At 57.6% G+C, this 26910-nt stretch overlaps 1 protein-coding gene across 1 annotated transcript; it reads left to right on the top strand.

Moving 5' to 3' along the window:
- Positions 1 to 1209: 1209 nt before the first annotated feature.
- RIPK4 (receptor interacting serine/threonine kinase 4) lies at positions 1210 to 26710 on the top strand. Its single transcript, XM_026499889.4, has 8 exons — positions 1210 to 1449; positions 10807 to 11098; positions 15822 to 15970; positions 17561 to 17610; positions 19839 to 19997; positions 20742 to 20845; positions 22197 to 22458; positions 24254 to 26710. The coding sequence occupies exons 1-8, from the start codon at positions 1268 to 1270 to the stop codon at positions 25411 to 25413; spliced, it is 2358 nt and encodes a 785-aa protein (XP_026355674.1). The 5' UTR covers positions 1210 to 1267; the 3' UTR covers positions 25414 to 26710.
- The last annotated feature ends 200 nt before the right edge of the window (positions 26711 to 26910 follow it).

The following is a 26910-nucleotide window of genomic DNA, read 5'->3' as shown; positions in this document are numbered from 1 at the left end:
GTTCAAGATTATGTGGAGAAGGATGAGTCTGCCTGGTATTCCTTCCTCAGAGGCCCACGGGGGGGGGGGGGGCGCTGGATGGTTTCCAAAGCGGCACTAGGGCTCCATTACTGGCTGGCGGTAATCTAAAATCATCATAAGCCCAGTGGAAGGTAAAGCCTATAGGAGGTAAGTCTGAGGCTTCCCCCTGCCAGCTGGGATCAGCATCTCCTTCTTCGGGTAACAAAAAGATACGGTTAGTGTCATTAAATTGCTCTCTCCTTGATCCCCTCCCCCCATTCTACCTTCATTATTCATCTCATTTGGCCCAGAAGAAACCCTCTCTCACTGTGCAGTCCCGCAGGAGTGAGTGGGTTTTGGGCGTGGAAGTTTGCACTCACACTTATCGACCTCTGACTCAGATATCTTTCCAAGATCTGAACTCATTCGAGGCTGGGAATTTTCCCCCCCGAAGGTGGAAAAACATCTTTCCTCCCCAATTTGTTCTACGAGTACAAAAGATACTGTTCTCTAGGAAGAGATGGAGGTACCCTGTTGTCTTTAAACTGCACTTTAGGTTTGCTGTTGGGGTGATTAAAAAAAAAAGTTACTTCCAAAGTGGAACCTTCAGTGTAGAAAATCGAGACAATTTCCAGGGAATTATGCTTAGTGAAAAAAAGCCAATTCCAAAGATCCCACACTATGTCATTCCTGTGTGCAAACATAACGTATTTTGAATAACACAATTTTTTAAATAGATCTAAGATTCGTGATGGCCGGAGTTTGGGGATTCAGTTCTAAAAAGGGGGAGGGGTCCTTTCGTAATGGTTTGTTCTAGATCTTGACCGCAGTGGTAAAGACACGAAGTTACACAGCTGATAATATTGTACAGAACAATGCACGCTAACGAGGAAATCTGAGTAAGATCCTTGATTTGTATGAAAGTCAATCTCCTGGTCATTGGATACTTTTTTTCCTTTTTTGGCAAAGTTCTGCCAAATGATAGCACCGAGAAAACTTAGCAGAGTCTTACTTCTTACAACCGCGCAGAAACTCAGATCCACTCTGCTCTAAACACACGCACCCACCCACACAGGCCAGCAGCCGCGCGCGGGGCGGAGAACGCAGGGACCCCACATGTCCCTCGGTGCGTCTGCAGGGCCCGGGAGCCCGGGGGGAGGCGGGGCCGGCGGGCGGCGGAAGTGACGTCAGCGGGCGGGGCGCACACCTGGGCACCTGGGCGGCCTGCGCGGCCGCAGCAGCACAGGGTGGCAGCGAGACGCGGGCCATGGAGGGCGAGAGCGGGAGCCCGTGGGCCCTGGGTCTGCTGCGCACCTTCGACGCGGGCGAGTTCGCGGGCTGGGAGAAGGTCGGCTCGGGCGGCTTCGGGCAGGTGTACAAGGTGCGCCATGTCCACTGGAAGACGTGGCTCGCCATCAAGTGCTCGCCCAGCCTGCACGTCGACGACAGGTCAGCCGCTCGGGCGGGGGCGCTGGGGCGGGCGACGCGGCCTGGAGCCGGGTGCCTGGATTCCGGGGGTTCTCCTCTCCACCTGGGTCGCCTCCAGACTACTCGGAGGGTAAACCAAGCGCCAGGCGAGGCTGGGATCCGCCGGCGGTGTCCGCGCCGCTTGCCCGGCCCGAGGGACGGGGAGGCCGGGGTGGCCACCGGTCTCATTGCGCTCTCCGGGTTCCCGGCTGCGGCTCCTCTAGGGGACTTCGAGGGGCCGCGTTTGGTGGAAACGTTGTGAGGCGCCCAGTGGTGCTACCTGGCTTCGCGTGAAGCCTCAGATTTTCTGGGCTTTGGACCCGCGCCCCTCGGAGGCGCGTCGGACCCGCCTGGGCGCTGCGGTCTGCGCCCGGCTTAGAAAAATTGCCGTGTGGTGATTTGGGCTTTGTGAATTAGTTAGACTCCGTTCGACTTACTTAGTAATTTACGTTGGAGCACAAATTGGTGTAAGACGGTAATTATTTCGGTCGGAAGTACTGGCTTGGCTTGGCCTGGCCAGGCTTCCCCGGCGCTACGGGGCTCGGGTTTGGCCTTGGGGTCCGGCAGGTGGCCCGGGGGGTCGTGTTCCGCCCAGCGCTTCCTCCCAGCACACTCTAGTTTTAGCTGACTTTATTTCGAGACCCAGCCTCGGGGGAGGGGACTTTCCATTGACTTGCTTTGTGGTGGAGCCAGAGCGCCGTCCCTCCTGCACCCCCCTGCTCCAGTCCAAAAGCCAGGACCGAACCTGCCTGTCCCTGCCTAACAGGGGTGCTCAAGTTAATGACCATTGGAAGGGACGCGAGGCCACCCCAGTTAAACTCAGTCACTGGATTGTGATCTGGGCATCATTTTTGGGGTGCAGGTGGGAGAGGGGGGTGTCGAGAAGCAGCTTTTATTGATTCCACCTTTTCCATTTGCCTTTTAGGAGTGTATAGGTAAGCTTTGGTTGAGCACATTGAAATGATCGTTTGGTGAAAGTTTGCATTCTACGTGGAAGTTGTGTTTGTTTTCTGTGTGGCGATCTCTTACAGAGTCAGTCCCGGACACACAGACTAAGGAAAGCAGCTCCTTTTAAACCCCACATAGCATCTGCTGCCTCAAACACCTGGTTTTTAATCCTTGGCTTACGGAGTGTTGGCGCCTCCAAACCGGTGGGGTGGTGGCGACGCTCTTCTCAGGGGCTGTCTGAGTCCCCAGGCCTAGGGTAGAGGGATTGCAGTGTGTTCGTGGCGTGGGGTAGCAAATCGGCCCGTGCGCTCTCTGCCTCGTGTTTTCATCCAGGCCTCAGAGATGAGACAAAAGTGCTCCTGGAGGCCCCTTTCTACAAACCTCAAACTCAGCCTTTCTTGGAAACTTCAGTAGAGTGGTGACAAGTGTCATAAAAATAGCACCAACAAAGGTGAGGTGCTGTGCGAGCCCTTCCCCCCTTCTCTGCTGCAGATCCTGGGAACTTCTCAGGCCGGGAGGGGCGCTGTGGTTATTTCGATAAAATCCAAACCGCTTTGAATACCAGCTAGTGGTTAGATCCCGAAAGGCAAGATCCTTGCCCTAGCGGCCTTCTTGTGTTCTTGGGGACATGTGTCTGATGGAGTCTTCTGGTCAAAGCGAGATTTATTCATCAGCAATGTTTTTCACGCCAGTTTCTTGGATCGGAAGAGCAAACAAAGCAGGCAAGCTCGTCCCCAGGCTGACGCATCCTCCTGCACCCTCAGAATCTGTGATTTCCTGCCACCGGGCCGTGTTTCCTGGGTGGCCCAGATGGAGGTAGGGTTTCTTCACTCGAGGCGGAGCCCTGAGGACGTTGCATAGCCTGGGTGAAAAGTGTTTTGTCCTTTAACTGGAGGCCTTTCCTGCCCTGCCCGAAGCAGGCAGGTGGTGGCATGTCCTGGGCGGCCAGGCCGAGGTCAGCATCGCCCAACAGGAAGAGATCACCTCTTGCACTTTGCCTGCCCGGTAGGGCAGGCTGGAGCCCTGCCTTTGCAGCTGTGGCTGATGCTCTGCTCTTGGTGAAGCCAGCTCCCCGCGGTCGATGACTGACGGTGTTCAGCAACTTGAGGCTCTCGGTAGGACTGTGTCGGCTCCCACAGTAGTGCAGGAGCGGCTGGTTTGCACTGCAGGCCTGCCGAGTTCCGTCTAGACCTTGAAATGGTGGTTTGCTACCTGTCCTGCCAAATTCTGGCAGGTCGGCCTCAGTGCTCTTTGGACGAGCTGCCTCCCATCCCCGCCCCTGTATTTGCAAGATGTTCCCTGAAGTGGGGAATAGGATTTCCGTGGGCTTCTGGGTGCAGCCCGCACCCCCGCTGCAGCCCTGGCCCCAGCCTTCGTGCCCCTTCTTTGGCCACAGCGGGGCTGGACCCCCAGGACCTGCCCCAGACCCCTCGAAGCAGCAGGCTGCCTCAGGCCTGTGAGCATCAGGGACTGCCGAACCCCAGACAACCCCCAAGGATCCCCGGGGGCGAGGGGCAGAGAAGCGCCTGCCAAAGGAGCCTCCAAGAGGATCTTCAGGGATTTCACAAGTGACAGGCACCCTGTAGATCTGTGTTCCCACTCTTTATGAGCATGTCTGGTGGCTTCGGAGACGTGTGGCCTCCCTGGCGAACCCTGATGAGGGGGTCATGAGGGCTAGGGTGGAGTCTAGGGATGGGCATGTTACCATTTAGGCAAGCACGGTGACCCCAAAGGCCCCATTCCTCCAGCCTCCGCCCCTCCCTTGGGCCAAGAGGAAGGCCTGAATAGCAGAGCGCCTGGCCCGGGCAGCTAACGCTCCATCGGCACCGGCTAGTCCGGACGAGCCCGAGCAAACTCCGGGTTTGCAGCTACAGAGCTGACAATCTGACAAGCCCGTTTCTTGTCGGTTTTAAAAATAGCAGTGTGGGAACCCTCGGAGGCTCCCTGGGAGCGTACTTGGATGGGTGCAAGGTGAGAAGGCCTAGCACAGAGGCACCAGCTAACACATGATTAAACCACCGATTTTCCCTGCTGCCTTTCCCAAAGCTGGTTCCCGGGTCCCCCCTCTCAGGAGCTCTTTGTTCCTGGCCCCCTTTCACCACACCCAACTTTCTCTCCTCCTGCAGGCTACCGCTCCTCACCACCACCATTTTGTCCCATTCTTTCCCTGTTTCCATAGTAGATGCCTCTGGAGAGGGAAGCCTGGGTGTCCCTCGCCATCAGCCTGCCTTTGGCATTTCTGACTGAGCTGTGAAGAGAGCCCGCAGCTTCTTAGAAAGTGTCTTTTAGAAATGGTCTGTCTGATGATTTTTCTGGTGTTTTCCCCTGCCCCGGTGCCCTCCCTGGGAGGGAGAGAATATGCTTCAGCCAGCCCTAAGTGAGCAAAAAATGGAATTAACCTAAGTGCTATTGAGAAAGAGTATTGGACAAATTGAACCCCACCTGGGTCCTGATAGTGCTCGGAGATTTTCCATCTGGGACCAAGAGAGGAGGTCCTGGGGCGGGGGGCACTTTGTCCATTCGTACTGGGAAACAGAATTAATAAGCCTTCCCCAAATGCCAAAGAAAAGGAACCGCTTTTGAAATGATCCCAGGAGAGAAATGTGATACCAGTCCAGCCGAATTGTGCCTGATTTTAGATACTGTTTGCACATCACAATTTTTAGGGTGCTTTAACTTAGACCGATGTCAGTGGATTTGGGTGGCCTTGAGCTTGACTCCTACCAGCGGAGAAGGGGAGTTGATGGTGCGGACCCGTGGCCCATGGCGGAGGCGGAGGCCGGAGCTCCGTGCCCTGGGGCCCTCCAGGAGCTCAGGATCGATTACAGTTTCTTTTGTGTTGTCTGCAGAAGCCAGAAACACAGCTTGGAGGGAAAGTATATTTAAAATAAATAATTACTGTTGACAACAAAACAGTTGGTGTTTTCTTTCTCTGTGAGGAGTGCTTTCTGTCCCGTCTGGTGGCTCCTGAGAGGGCTCATTCCAGGCCCATTGAATTGCAGATGCTGCCCCGGTTATCTGCCTGGGCTGAGGGGGGGCGGGGTCCCTGGGGCAATTAAAGAAAAGCTGAGAGGTTGGGGCATTTGGATTTGGGCTGGCCGCTTACTAGATAGTAAACAGGTTGCAAAATTTTCATGCAACGCTTCTGAACAAAACCCCCACTTAGAGGGCCCTGGTCAGCCCCACTCCCCAGGCTTGTGTGAGGCGTCTCCTCTCCGTGTCCCCTCAAACCTCCTTGAGGTTGTCCTGGGATCCCCCTTCCTTGCCCCAGGGAGGTGTGGTGATGGGTGGGGTCCTCTCTGCTCGAAGGCATTCTGATGGAGTCCTCGGAAGAACATTTTCCAGGCTGGCTGGTTTTCCTTGGTGAAATGTCCTTACATGTGTGGTCAGTTGTGCAAAGCCTGCCCGGCTTCTTCCCAAGAGGGCATGGGGCTTGTAGAACATTCAGGCTGTTATCAGCATTTGGGAGCAAACCAGCACCGGGGCCCTTTTTGAGTTTTTGAACTAAGGTAGGTGGGGTCTCTGTTCGGTGGAAGGGCCCGGGGCAGGGGGAGTCTCGAAGCTGCTGCTGAGCTGAGCTCGGCGGTGGGGAAGCAGGGGTGAGTGATGTGCTGCCAGGTGGCTGTGAAGTTGCTAATGAGCTCAACAATCAGAAGTCACCCTGGTTTTATGTATTACGCCCTTTGGGCAAATGGAAGAAAGCACTGTATTTGCAGAGTAGCTCAGCTCCCAGTTAATGAGAAATTCCACCTTGATGTGATTGACTTTGTTCCCAGAATCCGTACTGGTTACCAGTCAGGCTTGGGTGGGGGGCTCATCTCTGGGTGCCTTGCGTGGGAAGATGACCCTCCCTCGTCACCATCCAGCGGTAATACCCGAGCCATCCTCTCCCCCAACCTGCGGGCCAGGAGGGGAGCCTCGCACTGCTTTCCCACCTCAGATGGGTCTCTACATCCCCGGGACAGGACACAGGCCAGTGCCACAGGACGCAGAGCCCCACAGACACCCACGGGGAGGGGGGGGCGGCAAGCCAGCCACTTTAAAAGAAAATAAAAGCAATAGGAACAGGCAAGTTCTAATACTCATTCTTAACCAAAGAGGAAACAGGAGTGGCTGCTGCTATTTCGTCCACTTGGAACAGCTTGGGCGTGAGGGCTGTTAGAAGTGGTAGTTAGTGGGAGTAGGTGGGAGTAGTAAGGTTTAGAAGGGGTGGTTGTCCTGGTTTAGTACAGATAACTAGGTCTTCCCAGGAGGAGGACAGAAGAGATGGGCCCAAGGGTATCGTTTTTCTCTCTCTTTAAATGACCAGCCTTTTCACGATGCTTGATGCTGGCATGTAGCCGCTCCCATCTCTCGGATGCCTGCGGAGCCCAGGCACAGGGTGAGGGTCCAACTCTGTGTGGGAGGGGCTGGCTGACCTGGGAGGGCACCAGAACCTGTCGCTTCCAAGTTTCCACTGGAGGGACCCCTCACAGGCAGCATTGCACTCCTGTGAGCATTTTGCTTTCCATTAGTTGGCCATTTAACCAGAGTGCTAGGAAAGCAAGCCATGCTGAACTCCGTTTTGTTTCATAGTCATCTCGTCTTCATTCCTGATACGTGTTGCACTGGTTCCTAAGGCCACTGGGATTCTTTGCTCCTTGAGCGTGTTCAAAACCAACTTCTCCACCTTCTCCGGGGCACCCCCCCAGCATGGATGAGCCATCCGCTGACTCCTGGTGGAGATCCAGGGGATCCTTCCTAGCTCTCTCCTCCATTCCCACCAGTCATCAAGTCTCAGTGATTCTCCTTCAGAATGTGCCCGTGTGCGCCCTGTTCTGTCTTTGCCCAGAACCGTGGTGACCCCTTGAGCACAGGTGCTCGATGCAGGGGGAGCTTGGGTGCTGCAGTCTTGATGAACAGTGTAATCCAGGGTTCCTCCTTGCCAGCGGGCCCTCCTCCGTGGGAAATGTTTTCCTAAGTGTATGGGATGCCTGGCAGCATGTGGTCTCAGAGAGGAGGTCAGTAGGACGGGGACTTATTTGGTTGGTACAGTGTTGGGGTCTCCCTCAGGCGAGTAGGTGCAGCCGGGCTCTGGAAGAGCCCCTGCCGTGGGTTCTGGGCTGCGTGTGCCAGAACCCGCATTTTGGGGGAGTCCCTGTGGCTGGACCCGCTCACCTCCCGGCCGCAGCAGGGTGTGTGTGGCATGTTGTTCTGGACCTTTCCTTTAGGAGTTTATTAGAAAGCATTGTTCCCCAGCACACACCTGGGACCCATTCTCCAGGAAAAACAGATTAACTTTTTTTTATAGCATAAATTTGACATTGTGTCAATTTAAGGTGAATACTGTGTAATGCTGCTGCGTTTATATATTGCAGTATGGCTGCCCTTGGAACGATGTTTATCAATTACATACTTACTGTCTGTGTGGAATGAACCATGTTTATTCAACTGTCTGTGGCTATTTTCGCACTCGCGACAAGTTTGTACCTTGAACACCGTCGGTCTTATCCCCCACCCTCTTTGCCCTGGTCTCCCCCATGTTATTGTATTTTAGATTCCACATACGGGTGATACCGCACAGTACGTTGTCCGTCTGTCTTCCCCCGATGAACATAATGGGCTCAGGGTGCGTCTCTGCTGTCGCCAATGCCAGCGTACCCTCCTTTCTCGAGGCTGAGTAGTTGTCCGCTGTGTGTATCTACCACACCTTTTTAAATCCATCATCCGTTGATGGGCATTTAGACTGTTTCCGCATCTTGGCTGTTGTGCATAATGCTGTGATAAACAGGGGTGTGCAGATCTCTCTTCATTGCCTTTGGGTGTCCTCGCAGGTGCAGAATGGCTGCGTCGTGTGACGGTTCTATTTTAACTTTTTGGAGGAACCCTCGTGTTGTTTTCCACAGTGGTTAATCCATTTACCTGCCCACCAAGAGTGTGTAAGGATTCCCCTTTCCTCCACGTCCTCACCAGGCCCTGTTTCTCTCGCGTTCTGACAGGTGTGAGGTGAGAGCTCATTGTGGTTCTGATTTGCATTTCCCTGGTGGTTAGCAATTCTCATGGGCCTATTGACCATTATGATGTCCTCTTTGGACAAATGTCTGTTTAGTTCTCCTGCCCATTTTTAAATCAGATTTTTTTCTTTAATTAAGTTATGTTTGTTATCTATGTTGGATATTAACCTCTTATCCATTGGGTGGTTTGCAAGATTTCTCTCCCGTTCTGTAGGCTTTCATTTTGTTCCTTGTTTCTTTTGCTGTGCAGAAGCTTTGAGTTGGATGTAGTCCCGTTTGCTGATTTTTGCTTTTGTTGTTTGTGCTTTGGGTATCGTGTCCAAAAGATCATTGCCAACAGATACTAATGAGCTGCTTCCAGTGTTTTCTTCTAGCTTTATTGTGGTAGGCCTTATTTTTAGGATTTTGATCCATGTCGAGTTTATTTTTGTGAGTGGTGTGAGAGAGGGGTACAACATCGTTGTCCTGAATGTGTTTTTCCAGTTTTCCGAGCGCCACGTGTCAAGACGATTATCCTGTCCTTATTGGGTGTTCATGGCTCCCTTGCTGAATATTAGTTGACCATGGAAACAGATAAATGCTGGGAGTACTTATGCGGGCAGTTCCAGACTGTAGTGGTTTGTTTTAAATTTGGCCCAGATGCACTTGGCTTGGGCTGTACCGGGGGTTCTCAGACTTGGTGCTGTTCTCATTTGCGGCTGGATGATTCTTTGCCTTGGGAGCTCTCTTAGGCATTGTGGGATGTGAGGCAGCATCTCTGGCTTCCGCCCACTGGCTGCCAGGGGCAGCCCTGAGCTGTGACGCCCAAAACGTCCCAGACCTTGCTCAGTGTCCCCAGGGGTGAAGCTGCCCCTGCGTGAGCATCACGGCCCGACACTCAGGGATCCTCTCCCCGCGACACCCACTGTACAGCGCTTTGGCGGTGCTCACATGAGACCCCCGACCACAGGGGTTGGATGTGTGGGCTGAGCACCCAGTGCCCACATGGCAGCGGGGCCCGGGAGTCGTCATCGCAGCCAGCTTTCTGGGTGCGTTTGACCTTGTCCCATTTTGACAGCCACAGACCTAGATGGCACGTGCTCAAGCCCTGTCCTCATGCGACTCGGCCCTTTACCCTGCATGCGCTCTGGGATGTTTGCCCCATAATGCTGACACAGACCAGGATACGGGGACTCCAGTCTGTGAGTCCATGGCCGCACCAGATGGGACCTTAGACCCGGAGCTGGTGCACTGTCTATGGAGGGCTCGGGAGCAGACGTTTCCATCTCTGCCGGCCGTTGGTCTCCGCCTCGAGTGGGGAAGCAGGCACAGCCGGGTGAGACTGTCTTCCCGTCAGAACCGAGGGCAGGCTGTACACAGTGCTTGGGGGGTTCTGAAAAGGTCGGACATATAACTGCCACGTGACCCAGCCGTCCTGCTCCTGGGTGTAGAGCCCGAAGGGTTGAAAACAGGGACGTGAACAGGTATTTGTACACCAGCGTATCCAGACGTACAGATCTATTCACGGGAACCCAAAGGGGGAGACACCCAAGTGTGCATCGTCAGATGCCTGGGCACATAAAGTAATGTGTTCCTGCAGTGGAATAGTGTTCAGCCATGAAAAGGAATGAGGTTTGGACATATGCTGCAACGCAGCTGAACTGTGAACACGTTATGCTGAGACGCTGAGTGAACGGAGGACAGACACCGTGTGATTGCACTTCTGTGAGCTGCGTAGAGTAGAGAAGTTCACACAGGCCGGCGGTAGCCCAGGGGTGAGCGGGGCCGGGAGGACGGGGCTCCTGTTGAAAGGACACAGAGTTCTTGTGGGGCCGATGAACAAGGTTCGGGTGTAGAGCGTGGTGATGGTTACACGGTGTGTACGTGATGCCTTTGAATTGTACACTTAGGCACGGTTAAAATAAAAACTCTGTTATGTATATTTTACCACGGCTAAAACAATGGTTTTAGAAAAAGGTGGCCATGGCATTGACCTGGGTGTGGAGCTGGATTCAGAGACACCTGGGCCAGATGGAGTGTCGGGCTTCACAAAGGAGGTGACTGGCGGTCTTCGGACAGATGCTTTGTGTCCCGGAAACTTCTCGTTCCTCATCTCAGGAGAAGGGATCGCCAGCATCGGCCGCCTCGCTCGGCGACCCCAGTGCACAGTGGCTCAGGACTGCTTCTGGGTGTTCAGATGATAATTAGTGCTTCTCTCCTCACGGACAGTAACCCACAGTGCACAGAAGCATCTGGATAGCCGGAGGACTGATGACCTCCGGAGGCCCGGAGTGGGATCATGTGACGTGCGTGGGGGTCATTTTCTCCGCCTGCGGAGCTGGTGGCCTCCGGGCCGGGGTGCTTTGTGTCAGTGGCTGGGTGAGCACTGCGCACATCTCATGTCTCCTGACTTTTTCAGGGAGCGCGGGGAGCTTCTGGAAGAAGCCAAGAAGATGGAGATGGCCAAGTTCCGCTACATCCTGCCCGTGTATGGCATATGCCAGGAGCCGGTAGGCCTGGTCATGGAGTACATGGAGACGGGCTCGCTGGAGAAGCTGCTGGCAGCTGAGCCGCTGCCGTGGGATCTGCGCTTCCGCATCATCCATGAGACGGCTGTGGGCATGAACTTCCTGCACTGCATGGCCCCGCCTCTCCTCCACCTGGACCTCAAGCCTGCGAACATCTTGCTGGACGCCCACTACCACGTCAAGGTAGGACTCGCCGGGCGTCGTGTGGCCGGGGCGGTACAGGGCGGAGAGGGGACGGTGCTTGGGGGGCGGGCACTCTGTCAGCATAAGGACTCTTGCGACCCCCCGTCTTGTTGTGGTCACTGTAAGCCCCGCAGAATGGGTAGCTGGGAAATGGACCCTTTTGCACCTGGTCACTCCCCTAGATCCTGGAGCAGGGGTCTAAACCCTGAGCATCCTGGAAAAAAGAGCTTACGGGGCTGCGGATTCGGGTCCTACTGGATGTCTCATGCAATCCGGTTAGGAGTCAGACCGTGGGTGGGCTGTGGGTGGGCTGTCTCTGTGGGACCGCGGGCTCCGTGGTGACGGCTGCATCCCCTTCGGTGGTCTCAGGGGCGGCGGCGGTGGGATAGGAAGGGTTCCGAAACGGAGGCTCTGTGAAAAGAGGCTCTGACGGGCGCTCTTTCTTTTCTCATCATGCGAGGCCTCTGAGTTGTGTTGTTGGTTTTTTTTTGGGGTTTTTTTGGGATAAGTTTATAAAACAAAAAAGTGTGAGGGATAACAGCTAAAAACCAGCTACCAGCCACTGGGAATTACAGTTAGTAACGTTGTTAGGTTTGTATTTCTTTGAATATGTCTCTCCTTTGGAGCGCCTTCGTGTCCCAGGTCCTGTCGTGGTCACCAGGGTGGGATGCATGTCATGGATTTTCTCCGCGTGGTGACACCCACATGCTCGCTCGGGAGGCCCGGCTGGTATGCTGGCCTGCGGGATGCACTTGCCACCGCACTTTTCCTGCACACGGCCCCGAAAGTGAGTGGGAAGGATCCAAGAGCAGTGGCCGGAGTCCCATCCTGTTCCCTCTGGGAACTGTTCCGGGAAGGGACTCACCTACCCTGACACTTTGCTCTTCCTGGCTGGTCACGTGGCATGGCAGGATGCCCTCCCTTGCTGGCCCGAGGGCTAGGAGGGACCAGAGTTCAGTCCGGCCCTGCCCTTGGGCTCTGTCTGGAAGGCGGGGTGGGACTGGGTGGCGTGCACCTGCAGGCAGCTCCCCAGGCCCCAGCTGTGCAGCAGGCCTGGCCAACCCAAGGCTGACGGGAGATCGCTTTCCACTGCAAGCTGTCCCTTGAATGGGTGTCGCCCAGAAATCAGATTGTAGCGGGCAGATGGAAATGCTGTCCTGCTAACAAATGGTCTGCTGTGAGTGGGTGCCACGGGGGTTCCCAGTCTTTGCTGGAGCCCAGTTTCTTTCTGGCTGGCATGCTGGCTTCCCGTGTGGACCTTCTGCCCCCACTGACGTTACAGGGTTGTCTCAAGGAGTGTGTGGTCCTCAGGGCACCCAGCGAAGAGTGCAGCTTTTGATCTGGGGCTTGAATGCATACAAGACCGGGGAGGCAGTGGCAGGCTACCCGCGTGGTGTGCCAGAGGTCCCGCCGCGGGCGAGGTGCCCTGGGTGGTGGCCTGGACCCTGCTAAGCTGCGGTGACAGCGGGTTCTGTGCCCCGTGTGAGATGCACACAAACCGAGTGTACCGCAGCGGTGTCCCATGAGGGTGGAACAGGTATCGGGCAGCAGGTGCCCCGCAGGCCGCCTGTGGGGTTGGGGAGGAGTTACTCAAGGAACTCCAGCTGGGGGGTGGGGCACTGGGGGTGGGGGGCGGGCGGAACTGGGTCTTCAGAGAGGATGAGGCTTTGCTGCTGGCAGGAGGTGGGGGCACAGGCAGAAAGGTCATGGAAGATTCTAGGTTTCTTGGCGGGTGGGGGGAGAAGCAAGAGGCTAAGTTAGATTAGGGGAGGGGGTGCTGAAGAGGGGAAGTGATAGAAGCTGCCCAGCGGACCTTCCTCAGGGAGGCCGCTGCCGGGTGCACACCAGGTATGCAGCCACAAGGGACGCAGCGCCCGCCCCCGGCTCTGCCACCTGGCGGGTGGGGATCATCCCTCTGTTGTTGCGAGGGCTCAAAGGTGATGGCGTGTGGACTGACAGCTCCGTGCCTGGCCCGCAGATGTGCGCGGTGAGGGTGATGCTGTTGGCGCTGTCCATGTTGGTGGTTTGATAGTCATTTTTTCCGCCCCAGGGATGCTGGCCTTCATCCAGGGACTGTCTCCAGCGCTGGGTCCACAGCAGACACTCAATACTTGCTGTTCTCTGCATGACACGCGGGGGGCTTTCTTGGTGGGTCATCCTGCTTTGGCTCTGAGCTCCCCCTGTTTGAGGCCTTTTTTCTCCCTCTCATGCACATGCCGGCTCGGCAGCCTGACCCTGATGTCCATTTTAGTAAATGGGTGAAGAGTCCTTGAAGAACCCAGTGGGTCCCAAGGAACCTGGGGCGACTGAGGCGCGAGGGGGCTGAAGCCAGGGCCCCGTTTCCAGCGCCCTGAAAGGCCCCTGGGGTGGGGGGGGCGGGGAGGCTGCTCTTCTGTGACCACCGCTCAGCCCCAAACAAACGGATGGTGGATTGACAGCACACGTTTCCTGACTCTGAGAAATACGGTGCGGAGGGCAGTGTTGGAGCTCCCACCTTGTCTGGAAGCTCCGTAGTGATTGAGCGGCCACGGGACTTCAGGGCAGTGTGTAGTCTGTGATTATCTGGAGCGATAAGACTTTAATCTGGAATCTTGAAATGGGATCATAAGTTGCCAGCCTCCCCCCTTCCCCTGGGCCCCTCAGGACCACCTTTGTATACACAGCAGGGATGATCGGAGCTCAGCATTTCAGAGCAGCTGCTGACTTCGCAAAGTGCACTAGAGAGACTTGATATTAAATTAATACGTGATGTTAGTATTAACTAAATTAAATACCAAGGGAGTAAGGCCATTTCAAGTTGAAAACAAAATAGCTTAGTTTATTGTTGTTCGCTTGCTTGTTTTTTCCAGTAGGCTCCGCACCCAGCGTGGGGCTTGAACTCATGACCGAGATCAGAAGTCCCGTGCCGCACCCACTGAGACAGCCAGGCGCCCCCTGAAGTGCTTTAGTTTAAAATCTCAGCCTCCTTCTGCTCCAGTTGGCCCAGACCAGACCATATCCGGAGGGACCCAGAGGGTCCCGTGCAGCCCTGACCAGGCCCTTCCTTGGTCTCGTCCAGCTGGGCCCCGGAGGTGAAGGGCCCATGTCCTGGGGTCCCCTGTGAGCACCGAGCAGTACTGAGGAGGATGCTGAATGTGCAAGTGTTTGCAAATTACAGGGAGCTCGCTGTAGACGCTGTAGGTCCTGGGATGGCCAGGGCCCCAGAGTCGAGGATCAGGGCAGACAGCCAGGCCCTGGGCAGCTCAGGTGGGAAGGGCGAGAGGAGAGACCCGGTGGGGCGGAGGGTCAGTGGCCACCGGAGAATTCGGATTTCTGATCTGCATTTTGGTGCTGCAGCCTTTACGTGGAATTCGTGCTTATTTTCTTACACCGAGGACATTTTGAAGTGGCTGGCTGTCCCTGCAAACAGCAGAAATGGAAGAAAAGGCCGTGGGGGGTGGGGGTACAGGGTGAGACCCTTGCACCCCAGTCGGTCTCCACTTCCGAACTGAAAAGGTTGAAGTGGCTGAGAGTTTGAATGGAAACATTTGCACTCACGGACTTGGAGAGCCGAGCCGGCTCTGTCTTGGCCCTGAGCTGCTTTGCGGATCTGCCTGGCAAGGCGGTGGGCGGGGAGTTTCTTGAAGACCCACAGGGGCAGCAAGCAGCCGGGGGCCCAGAAACGGCCAGGCTGGCCCTCCTGGTATAAATTCTCCTGTATTGAGCGGTGCTGACTCCAGGCCACGGCCTCCCCTCAAGGGCTCGGCAAGCCCGGAAGTCAGGCCCGACTCAGCCCCATTCCCTATCCCTCCATCCGTGCGTTTGAAGAGGAACCGAAGGGGCAGTCTTCCATGGGGCTCCCAAGTCTGTGCCAGTGAGTGTGACCTGAGCCCGCACACACGAGGCCGGCGTCCAGGGGTCCTGATTTACGCAAGAGGGGGGAGATGCGGGGAGGCGGTGACGCCTTTCCCTCCCTCACCGTGGGGTCCCCCGAGCTTCCTGAGCTTTTCGGACACCTTGGCCCAAAGGAGAGGAGGAGGCGGAGACGTGGGGCCTGCACAGCTGGGGTCCAGGTGCTCCTTCAGGTGGGTGGGCCCCGCGCAAGGAGGAGATGTGTGTTACCCCTTTCATGTGGATGCCTGGCGAGGGAGCCAGGAAGTGTCTCGCGCACACGCCGTTCCAGGTGAGGGCAGAATGCCCCCTCGAGTTTGCGTGGTGTGTGTTTTGTTTGCTTTAAAGGGCGTCTGAAGGCGTATTTCCCTTTAAAGAGCATGCTGCCACCTGCCCGCCTCCCCAGCTGGGCCGCGGGAGAACCGGTGGCGGTAGCACTGGGCCTTGCTTTTCACGTGTCATCTGAAAACTTGAAAACTCGGAGGATCGCTTTTCCCCTTCAGGTGGATTCGGGCTGTCCCCAGTGGCAGGCATAAGACTGTAAATCTTCTTGAGTTCCATCTCCCAGTGAGTTCCTTCCTTAAAGCGTCATCTTTTCACTGCCCATTGAGCTCCCAGTGGCCGGGACTCGGTTCTTCTGAAACCAGCTGTGCCTTCCTGTCTTCCCCGGAGGAGCACGGGGCATGGCCCTCCGGGGCAGTTCCGAATGCGCCTGCACAGCAGCGCTGGGTCGGAGCCAGGCAGCACCGCAGAGGGGAGGGGTTGGTAGAGCCCCCAGATGGCAGCCCTCGGTGCCTCCCCGGACGAGGCCCCAGTGAAGCTTGCTGAGCCCTGTCTCCTTGCTGTGTTGCAGATTTCCGATTTTGGGCTGGCCAAGTGCAATGGGCTATCCCACTCCCATGACCTCAGCATGGACGGCCTGTTTGGCACCATCGCCTACCTCCCTCCGGAGCGCATCCGCGAGAAGAGCCGGCTCTTCGACACCAAGCACGATGTGTACAGGTGTGTGACAGGTGTGCGTGCCGGCTCAGGTGGGGCTCGGCACCTTCATTCTTCGCGCCCCGAGTGCCGGCTTTCCCGGGGGCTCCTCAGGGCTATCAGATACGAGATTCAGTCCAAATGAAAGAGTTCGGGGTTTTTAGCTGGTAGGTCCAGGCTACCCCAGGTGTGCGAGACCGTCGTCCCCCGCGAGTGCTGCCAGCCGGGGGTGGGGAACGTTCATGGTTGGTGCCAGTTAGAGACAGTTATGTAACCCAACTGGCAGCTCCCGCACTGTGAAAAGTCTGGTGTTTTCACGAAATGTGGGTTTTTATAGCCCGTCTGCGGGGCGAGCCTGGCGCTCGGAGTGCCATCTGTCTGTACGTGCGTGGATTTGGCTTCCTAACCCAGGTCCCTCTGGCCCAGCGTCTTACGCTCCTAATGTCGCTTACTTTGACAGAGGAGTGCAGACTGGCCGGGGGCGGTTTGCAAACTAGCGTCAGTGGGATTTATGTACTCAAGAATAATCCCACGTCACTGGGGCCTGCCTTTTCCAAATTGCCAAGGTCTTACTCACCCAGACCTGTTGGAGGAGAAGAGAGGCAGGGAGGGCGGGAGCACCTGAGCCCCTCATTGTGGCTCTTGTCTTACGCATTGTGACTGTGACCCTGAGCCCCAGAGCACAACGCTTTGCCTTTGTGACATCGCCCGCGCCTGGAGTCCTGGCAGACTGGTTTGACCGTCACCCTTGTGCCTGTGTTCTTCTGGGCTCTGAGCTGTCTGTCCGCTGTCGGGGGCACTGTGGGGGCCAGTCCCAGCTTGCAGAGTTTGGGGAGAATAAGGTTCTGTGTTTGTTTTGGAGCTGAGAGTTTCAACTTTTGAACTCGCAGACTTCAGTGACTTTTCAATGGAGAATTCTTGGCATCTCTAATCAGTAGGCTCTCAGCTTGTTGAGGGTGCTGGCTCCACGTTTGGGCTCCTGGTTTTGTTGGTGTTTTTTTTTTTTTAAATGTATTAGACTGTGCTTTTTGGAGTATATTCAGAGTAATTTCATACACCACATATATAGAGAGAGAGACAGAGAGAGAAAGTAAGTGTATATATAATTTCCACCAGCCAAGAAAGAGCCCCAGGAAGGTCAGCTGGCCCGGCTCTCGTGCTCTCTGCCCTCTGCCCAACCTTGTGTGAAATGTCAGCAAGCACGCTACTCGCCCCACCCGGTGCTGGCTCAGCGTCTTGTGTCCCGTGCCTGCCAGGAGACGGAGGGGAATAAGCGGATACAGGCTCTTCTCCCCATGAGCCGACGGTCCAGCTGCGGAGTGACATTCGTTCCCCTTCTGGGGCCCCCCCACCCCCCGTGCTGTCTGAGCCGGCACAAGCCACGTCGCAGGGTTGTGTCTGTTGGGTCGCGTCTGAGCTCGCACTCTGATGTGCTCCACGGACGAGCGCCTGTTTAATTAACAAGCCCATGGAAAACATCGTGGTGTCCTCCCTCTCCCTCTCCCTCTCCCACTCCCTCGCTTTTGAAGACTCTGGCGTGGTTCCCTTCCAGCATGGTGCTGTGTGGGTGAGCCTCTGGCTCGCAGATACTGACCTGGCCCATTTTCCTTCCAGCTTCGCCATCGTGATCTGGGGTGTGCTGACACAGAAGAAACCGTTTGCAGGTGAGTGGGCTTGTCTTTGGGGGCAGGCAGTGTGTCCGTCTGTCCTGGGACAGTGGAGGGCGCCCCGTCTGTGGTCCTGTTTCTGTTGAAGCTGTGCCTGCCATTCGCGTTCCCACAGGGATGGGGGGTTGCTCTGGGCCATGAAGCTGGCGGGACCATCCTGGGGGGCAGCGGGATTGCTGCTCCGTCCCGCCCAGCACTTCCTCTCAGAGCCCCACGGCCCACCCTTCAGGCCTTTCTGGATGTAGACAAGCAGTCCTGCAGTGTAATTCACATGCAAGACAAGGCTGTCATCTGAAGGGGTCTGTTCAGTGGATTTCTTTTTTTAGGTGCCAGCTGATTCGTGTGTGTGTGTGAGAGAGAGAGATGTAATACACGGGACATAAAACTTACCTTTTTATCCATTTAAAGTGTACGTACAGTTCAGGGGCATCAAGTGCATTTGCTGCTGTATAGTCTCGCCCACTGCCTAGTGCCAAAACATTCCCGTCCCCCAAGAAGGAAGCCCCCGGCCCATGCAGCAGCCCTTCCCCGTCCCCCCCCCACCCTGTGACTATTCAGCTGCTTTCTGTCTCTCTGGATTTGCCAGCTGTGAATATTTCCAGCCAATTCTTCTTTTTTTAAATTTAAATATGGCAAGATACACAGAAAATGCACCATCAGAACCACTCGTAAGCATGCGGTTTAGCGGTATGAGGCACACTCACACCGTGTGCAAGCCGTCCGCGGGATGGCTGGGTGGATTGGGCACCAGTGTGCGCCCCCAGGTCCCCAGCGCCCCCCTCAAGGGCTGCGACGCCTCGTCCCCCTTCAGGCCACCTCTGTTCCCATGTCGTCCTCAAAGTGCTAATGCCTTGACGTGTGACAAAGACCGAGGACTTGGACCCTCATTGTTTTCTTCTAGGCGTATGTGGGTCACTCCTGCTCTTCTTCAGTTTGACCGTAAAGATCTGACCGCTCCAGGCAGAGTGGGCGTGTGGCCCGGGTCTGGGGGTCTCGTCGTAGTGTGGGTTTGTGGCCCCGTTGTCTGTCTGCCGGACTCCTCCTCCTCTGTGGAGGCCGTGGTCTGCATCGCCGTGGCGAGGCGGCGTGCCCCTCTGGCCCAAGATCGTCTGCCAGGCACGATGCCCAAGGCCAGGTGCAGGGCACGAACGCCCAGAGCCAAGGCCTGTGTGTTCTATTGCTTGGGACGTAGGGGAGTTCAGGGTACGGGAGCAAAAGGTGTTTCCTGAACCCTTCCCATCTGCTCGGCAGCAGAAACTGTTCCAGGTGTTTACTTTCATTTTATTCATGGGGCCTGCTGGGGTTTGGAAGCGTGTGTTGTGGAAATAACGTGTAGCTGCCTGGGAGAGCTGTTGCACAAGATTTAACGGGAAGGCGGCCCGGAGCCTCAGAGTAGGATCTGGCAGGCAGCAGTGACTTTAGGCCAGTTTTCCACACCTGCTGACATGCGTCTGCTGCCTCTGCGGGCTCCCTTGCCGTGGGTGTGTTGGGAACTGCAGGGGCGTGGGGGGGGCCTGGGGTCCAGCCTGATGGACATTGTGGTTTTAGGCTGAGCAGAGAATTTGTCTGGCCCTGGGCCCCTTGGTCTGTGACCAAGGTTATGATGATAGTAACGAGTCCATTGTGCTCGTAAAGGTCGCAGAGAAGGACAGGAGGGGCCCCGTAATATGAATTTCGGGGGAAAAGGCCCCCATTTACACACCCCAGACGCTTTGGGGAGGCCAGGCGCCCTGGCCAGCGTTGCTGTGGCCGGCTCCCGGCACATGGCCCCCGGGGCCTGAGCTGCGGCGTAGAAATCAGAGTTTAGGAAGGGTTTTGCGTCATCACAGGGAGGTTTGGGTTCTCTTGGAGGCCGCACCACGTGACTTCATGATTTATAAGTGTTTCCTCCCTTTGGCACGCACGGGCCACTTTGGAACATGTCTCATCAGATAGTTTTCTTCTTTGAACCCCGCTTTCCTTTGAGTTTGACACCCAGAGAGGTCTGCCCTGTGATGCAGAGCCCTGGCTCCATTTGGTACATCGTTGGGAGTTTCCAAAACCTGGAAAAGGGAGCGCAGACGTGCCCTGGAAGACTGAGGATTAGAGAACGCTCTGTGCTCTGCAAAGGAAATGAAGTGGTCTCCCAGGTCACGTCGTGGGGATGGTGTCGGTGACACGCTCAAGATGAAAACGATGGCCTCCAGCCCTGCGGAGCTGCCCTGACTTGTGTGCTCTCTTTGCAGATGAGAAGAACATTCTGCACATCATGGTGAAAGTGGTCAAGGGCCACCGCCCGGAGCTGCCGCCTGTGTGCAGAGCCCGGCCGCGGGCCTGCGGGGCCCTCCTGCACCTCATGCAGCGGTGCTGGCACGGCGACCCTCGAGAGCGGCCCACCTTCCAGGGTGAGTGCCCGGCCCCTGCCGCCTGACTGTTGTGCTGGTGGCACGGGAGAGAGGGCAGGCTGGGGAGCGGGAGCAGACGCTGGTGCACTTACAGGCTGGCCCCTGCCCGGGCCCTCTGGCGCCCGGGGCCGGGACAGTTGCCGCCGTCCGCCGCAGCTCCAGCCGGGGCCGGCTCGCTGCCGGGAGGGGCCCGTGCTGGTGCTGCGAGTTCAGGTACCGCGGGGTATCTTCAGGGCACTGATGAGACCACTCCGCTGAGGCTTTCTTCACATTTCTCTTGGGTCTTGTCCCCCTGGCATGGATGTACCTTGCGGTAGGAAAGGGACTGATAAAATCAGAATTGGTCGTTACATTGAAAACACATGGGGGAGACGACGGGGGCCTCACCTGCTAGGAGCCAGCCACCCCGGCCATCGTGGGCGTGTGTGCCGGCGGCTCCGGCAGACGGGGCTCCCCCGGGAAAGGCTTCTTTGGGAAACCGGAATGCCGTGGGTCCTGCTTGGAGTCTGGCAGACCCTGCAAGTGGTGGCTAACAGGAGGCCCCAGAGTGGCCATGGAGGTTGCAGGGGCACCTGCGAGGTCCGCCAGGCCAGCTGCCTGGGAAGCCGCGGTGCCAGCCAGCCCCCTGGGGTGCAGCGCCCCAGCTGCTGCCTCTTCTGTCCCCGCCCGAGGTCGCACGTTTACGTCGTGAATGTGGAAGTCATTGTCCGAGTGACATGCCCTGTTTTGTGTTCTCCCCACAAGAAATTACTTGTGAAACCGAGGACCTGTGTGAGAAGCCCGACGGGGACGTGAAGGAAATGGCGCGGGATCTGGACGCGAAGCAGCCCCTGGAGCCCAAGAGCCAGGTAACGGCCACCTTCCTGGACGTCGTTTCTCGGGGGCCCCTCTCTTCTCTGCAGGTTCCCCTCAGCCTGGACCGGCCCCTCGGGTCACTGTCCCAGGCCAGTCGGCCTTGTGCTCGGGAGTTAGCCGTGGGGTCCTACGTTCAGGAGGAGGGCGGGTCACGTGGCTGGCCTGGCGGCCCTGGGTGCCTTTCCTGCCCGGCTGCTCCCTGTCCCCACCTCCTGTCTGTGGTTCAGGATGGACAGCGTGGGCCCACACTTGATGTTGGAGGGCCACTGGTCAGATGCTCTTTGAGCCGGGGAACAGAAGGCCCGCGTGGGCCCTGGTGGGGGAGGGGGCGTGGGCTCTGCTGGTCTGGCTGCCTCTGCTCCTTTGACTCGGAAATCAGGCCACTTTGTAACTGCGGCTCATAAATGCTCTGTGCTCGGGGAGCCACATAGGTTACGGGAGGTGCGATAACGGACCCCAAGGGCTGGGGCTCACTAGGCCTGGGGACAAGGCGATGGCAGACTCGTAAAGGGAAGCCTGCTGTGTTATCTGGTGTTGGGCGTCGTAGCCCAGGCCGTCCTTGGAAGGCCGGGAGATAAGCAAGTGTTTAAGGCGTGCCCGCTGTCTGAACAGAAAGGGGCGTGTGTGAGGTTGGGGAGCAAAGGTGCCTGGGGAAGGGGATCTGGCCGCTGATAAGGATGAGCAAGGCACCCAGCTGGAGGGCTGCGACTCTGCACCGAGCCACCAGGTCAGGGCAGATCGGCAGTTCCCAAGGAGAGGGAGGACCCGTGACAAGTGGGCTTGAATCAGGAATTGTCGGGAGCCACCCCTGGGCTTCATCATTCACCAGAAATCTACTTTCTGAAAGCCCAGTATGGAGACCCTCGAAAAGGCCCCCCTGGCGCGTGTGGATTGGAGGGGCCCTGTTGTTGCTGCATCTGGGCCCGCCCCTTGTGCTCGCCCCCACGCCGCCCCCCAGCCCCACTCACCTGGCTCGGAGGAGGGAGCACAGGTTGGTGGTGGTGAGGGGCCCGCAGCCCCAGTGCCATGTCGTTCATTTCTTACCAGTGCTGGCCTGCCAGGGTGGGCACGGCCCAGCGCTCAGGCTTCACCCGCTCCCAGTGCATTCATGTCCTGCCCAGCGTGCCGTGCTTCCTGCGTCTGTCCCGTCTGTCTGTGCTCACGGCGTGTCTGCGCCCGGTGGGCCCAGCGCACGGTCTTTGGGTCCCTGCTGCTGTGCCTGTGGCGATGGGTAGCACGCCCTGTGTGGCCGCCTGGGGACCCGGTGCCCCCTCGCCCTGCGCCTGCGCTGCCGGTGTCCTGGGTGGGTCTCATCCGCCCCCTCCCCCTCTGCTTCGTTCTCAGAAGCCCATGTGCACGCCTCTCAAGAGAGCCTCCGCGCCTACCTTCGACAGCGATTACAGCCTCTCCGAGCTCCTGTCCCAGCTGGACTCGGGCACCTCCCAGACCCTCGACGGCCCGGAGGAGCTCAGCCGCAGCTGCTCCGAGTCCAGGCTGCCGTCGGCCAGCAGTGGCAAGAGGCTCTCGGGGGTGTCTTCTGTCGACTCTGCCTTCTCCTCCAGGGGGTCGCTGTCCTTGTCGTTCGAGCGGGAGCCTTCAACGGGCGGTAAGCGAGGACCCCATATCCTGGGAAGTGACGCGCTTCACGGTGGGGCTGGGGGCAGGCAGCGTGTGTAGGAGTGCCTATGCGGCTAACGGACCGGGCCCCCAGCTCCTAGACCAGTTCTTCATTTCCGTATCCCGTAACTAATTGGTTTGGGGCGTCAGTGCGTAGCTAGCTCAGTGAGCGCAAATCCAGAGAGGTGTGCCGGCTGAGTGGCGGGCTGCGTGGCTCTGCGGGGTGTCACTTCAGAGTGAAGGGAACGGGCCGTGCTCCGGGCTGTGCAGGCGGTCTTACCTGTGCCAACCCCAGGTGCAGGGTCTGACCTCAGGTTTGCAGACCCCTGAGTTCTGTCAAGTGAGGCCAACAGGTGAATCGAACCCCACACCCTCGAGATCTCTCTCTCGCAGAGGCCAGCCCCGTACCCCCTTTTTCTGAAACTTTTCCTTTCTCATTTGTGAGCTCCTCATTTATTTTAGCCATGCATTACGATGGGTAGGTTGTTCCCAGAGGTTTTAACGTGTGGGTCCCGTCATATACTGCCTGTTGGGACGGGGTCCTTTGCAGTTAGGTGGTTTTATATTTTTATGTTAATTTCGGTGGGTTTTCCTTTGGAAGGGGTCTTCCCTGCCGCTGGCCCTAATGCTGGTCCCTGGGTGCGGGGGCTGGTGTTAAGTGCTTACTGTAGCTCCCTTCCGGCCCTCCCCCTGCCCAGGAGGGTAAAATGGGGTCCTGTCCGGCCCTCTGGGTGCTGCTGCCCCACGAGGAGCATATGGGTGCTCAGGCTCAGGGTGACGATGGTGTCGGGGTGGCCGAGTGCCAGAGGGCCGTGGGAAGGGTGCCGGGCCCAGCATGCGGGGAAGTTCGTTTTTCCTGGTGGATCAGGGGATTCCTTCTGGAAGGGACGACTTTTCCTGCATGCTGTGAGCCTCCTGGGATTTTGAGTGGAATATTCGGGGCAAAAGAGGGCATTCTGGGTTGAGGAAGTGCCTTACAAAGGCATATCGGTGGGCAAGGCCCAGCCGGACAGCTTGCCTGGGTGATGAGACTGAACAGGAAAGAGATACCCCATCTCTGGGGGAGAAATGTGTTCTAGAATGCTTTCTGGGTCTGATGCTTCAGAGGATCCGTTCCTGCTCAGCTCCGAAGCCCGGGTAGACGCGAACCCAGACCGGGCGGACTGGGTGGATTGTGTTTTCTTGAACTCCGCCCTGTCATCCCCCCACCCCTGGAAGTCCCCTGGAGAGAGTTCCGTGGAGGGAGGGGCCTTGCTCCACGCGCATCAGAACCCACACACTAGGAGCACTAAGCTTTTCATCATGAATGACGGTCCTTCTGAAATGGGAGAATTCAGTCTTTTGAGAATTATTTTAGGAAACCTTCATGATGTTTCCAGGGCAAGAGGCTGCATTTGGAGGCCGGGGCAGGGAGCAGCTGGCGGCCCGGGAAGCGTGCCCCTGGCCTGGGAGCTGTCCGCTCTTAAGTGGACTGGGGGCACCTGCCTGGCCTCTGCCTTTCTTTCCCTTTTCTCTTCTTAATGAAAGAACATTAGCAATCACTGCCATTTCTGAGCACACGCGGGCCGAGGTTTTCATCCTTATCTGATGACGACCCTACAGGACGGTAGGGTGACTTTCACTTTGCCAGTCGACAGAAGCGCCTCAGCCTGCCCGAGGTCTTCCCACTACATCTGAAACCTGAGGACACAGTTCAGGTGGCCCGTGAGTGATTTCAGGCACATGGCGACCCCGAGGCGTCGGGAGTGGCCGGCAGCCTGATCCTTGCACCTCTCTCCCTGCAGATCTCGGCACGACAGATGTCCAGAAGAAGAAGCTCGTGGATGCCATCGTGAACGGGGACACCAGCCGACTGATGAAGATCCTGCAGCCGCAGGACGTCGACCTGGTGCTGGACGGGGGCGCCAGCCTGCTGCACGTGGCCGTGGAGGCCGGCCAGGAGGAGTGCGTCAAGTGGCTTCTGCTCAATAACGCCAACCCCAACCTCACCAACGGGAAGGGCTCCACCCCCCTGCATGTGGCCGTGGAGAAGAGGGCACGGGGTGTCGTGGAGCTCTTGCTGGCTCGAAAGATCAGCGTCAACGCCACGGACGAGGACCAGTGGACGGCCCTGCACTTCGCAGCCCAGAACGGGGACGAGGGCAGCACTCGGCTGCTGCTAGAGAAGAATGCCTCCATCAGCGAGGTGGACTGCGAGGGCCGGACGCCCATGCACGTGGCCTGCCAGCACGGCCAGGAGAGCATCGTGCGCATCCTCTTGCGCCGGGGCGTGGACGTGGGTCTGCAGGGGAAGGACGCCTGGGTGCCGCTGCACTACGCCGCCTGGCAGGGGCACCTGCCCATCGTCAAGCTGCTGGCCAAGCAGCCGGGGGTGAGCGTGAACGCGCAGACGCTGGACGGCAGGACGCCGCTGCACCTGGCTGCCCAGCGAGGCCACTACCGCGTGGCCCGCATCCTCATCGACCTGCGCTCCGACATCAACGTGCGCAGCCTGCTGTCGCAGACGCCCCTGCACGTCGCCGCGGAGACAGGGCACACGAGCACCGCCAGGCTGCTCCTGCATCGGGGCGCCCACAAGGAGGCCGTGACGGCGGAGGGCTGCACCGCCTTGCACCTGGCCTCCCGGAACGGGCACCTAGCCACCGTCAAGCTGCTCGTGGAGGAGAAGGCGGACGTGCTGGCGCGGGGGCCCCGCAACCAGACAGCGCTGCACCTGGCCGCCGCCGGCGGGCACTCGGAGGTGGTGGAGGAGTTGGTCAGCGCCGACGTGCTCAACCTGTCCGATGAGCAGGGGTTCAGCGCGCTGCACCTGGCCGCCCAGGGCAGGCACGCCAAGACCGTGGAGACGCTGCTGAGACACGGGGCGCTGGTCAACCTGCAGAGCCTCAAATTCCAGGGCGGCCACAGCCCCGACGCCACACTCCTCCGGCGAAGCAAGACCTAGCCTGCTGCCCCCGGAGACCGGGGCCCGTGTGGGGTTCCCGTCCCATTGCCGTGTTCCACCGTGGGGACTGAAGGACACTGTGCCGGTCGGCCCCGCTCGCCTTGTCTGTGGCCTGATGGAACATTGACCGAGCGAGTGGGCCGGCGAAAGGCAGGTGGCTGCTGACTCCGGGCGCGCGTGGGACGTCTGCTCCGGCGTGTCAGCCTCCGAAGGCATTTGGTTAGAACGCACTCGGCTGTCCACCCATCCAGCGATTGGCACGCCCGCCGTCAGAGGGACGATGGGTCGGAATCATTTCGTCACGCTCCTTGCTGCTCGCATGGGCCCCTTGGTGCCTGTGCCGTGGAGGGAGCGCGTGCGCTGTCCTGAGCTCGGCCCGCAGCTCGGAGTGCAGCCGTCGCGGGAGCAGGTGCAGGAGGAGCTGGCTTTTACCTTCACGCCCAGGGGCGGGCTGGGAAGCCTGTTTCAGGAAGCTGGAGTGGAATTCTTGTTCCGTAGGAAATCTTCAGTAGATGAACATGGATTAACTGTTGCTTTGAACTTGTTATAGACGTTCACGTCTTTCGGTTGTCTGGTCCGTGACCAATGAGTGTAAAGTAATGAGGTTGGTTTTTAAAAGCAACAGTCATTGGACCTGCTCTTTCATGTCCAAATTTGTCAGTCCTCGTGGGTGGCCGCCCACGTACCTGACCGTGCGGTTTGCTCTTCTCGTTGCTGGTCACCTGAAGTGTTTGAGCTCTGGAATGACGTTTTGGGTTCGGGCTGCCGTCAGTGTTTCCAGCTGGATGGGCCACCTTGCTTGTTGGGTTGCTTCCAGCGCGGATGTTGGGTGAGGTGGTGGTTTGTGCGGACTGCTCCTGTCTTGGGGCCGCGAGGGTTGTCTGAGCCCCTGGACGGACGCCTACACCACGCGGGAGCCTTGGCTTTTAGGGTGGAATCCCGGGCGGCTCCAGGACACAGCGGCACACTCTTGGGTAGGAAAGACTGGTTTCTAGCCCCTTTCCTTCCTTGGCTCCCGTGTCCCGCGTGGCGCCCCCTGAATGCTGTTCTTTGAGTAGGTGTGCCGCGGGGTGTGGCCCCGTGGCCTGGTGTACGACACAGAGACTGATGTTAATGTACCGTGTATGTTACTATGAATCTGTGCGCAGGGTACTTCTTTTCTATGACAGGAAATATCCACTCTGCTTAGAACTGGCTATGTTTTAATACGCCTTGCGCTTTCACGACGTTCCGCTATGGTTGTATATAGGACGTGCGGAAGACAAATTCTGTCAATAAAACATGTCGATAAAACAAAGCACTCTTCTACTTTTTTGGAGTCAGAAAAATCTTTTTCTTCTTACACAAGAACGTGCATCATGTGATTTCTGAAAACCAGAGATTCAGGCAGTCTAGAAGCGTAGTCGGGGTGTGCTGAATTAACTGTGACAGGAGGGGGCAGAGGAAGGGGAAGGGTGGCCCCAGGCTTCCTGCCTCCTTAGCTAGGCCCTTCCCCAT

The sequence above is a fragment of the Ursus arctos genome, unplaced genomic scaffold (genome assembly GCF_023065955.2).
Source record: "Ursus arctos isolate Adak ecotype North America unplaced genomic scaffold, UrsArc2.0 scaffold_4, whole genome shotgun sequence".
Classification (NCBI taxonomy): Eukaryota; Metazoa; Chordata; class Mammalia; order Carnivora; family Ursidae; genus Ursus; species Ursus arctos.
This window is presented reverse-complemented; position numbering and strand designations above follow the sequence as displayed.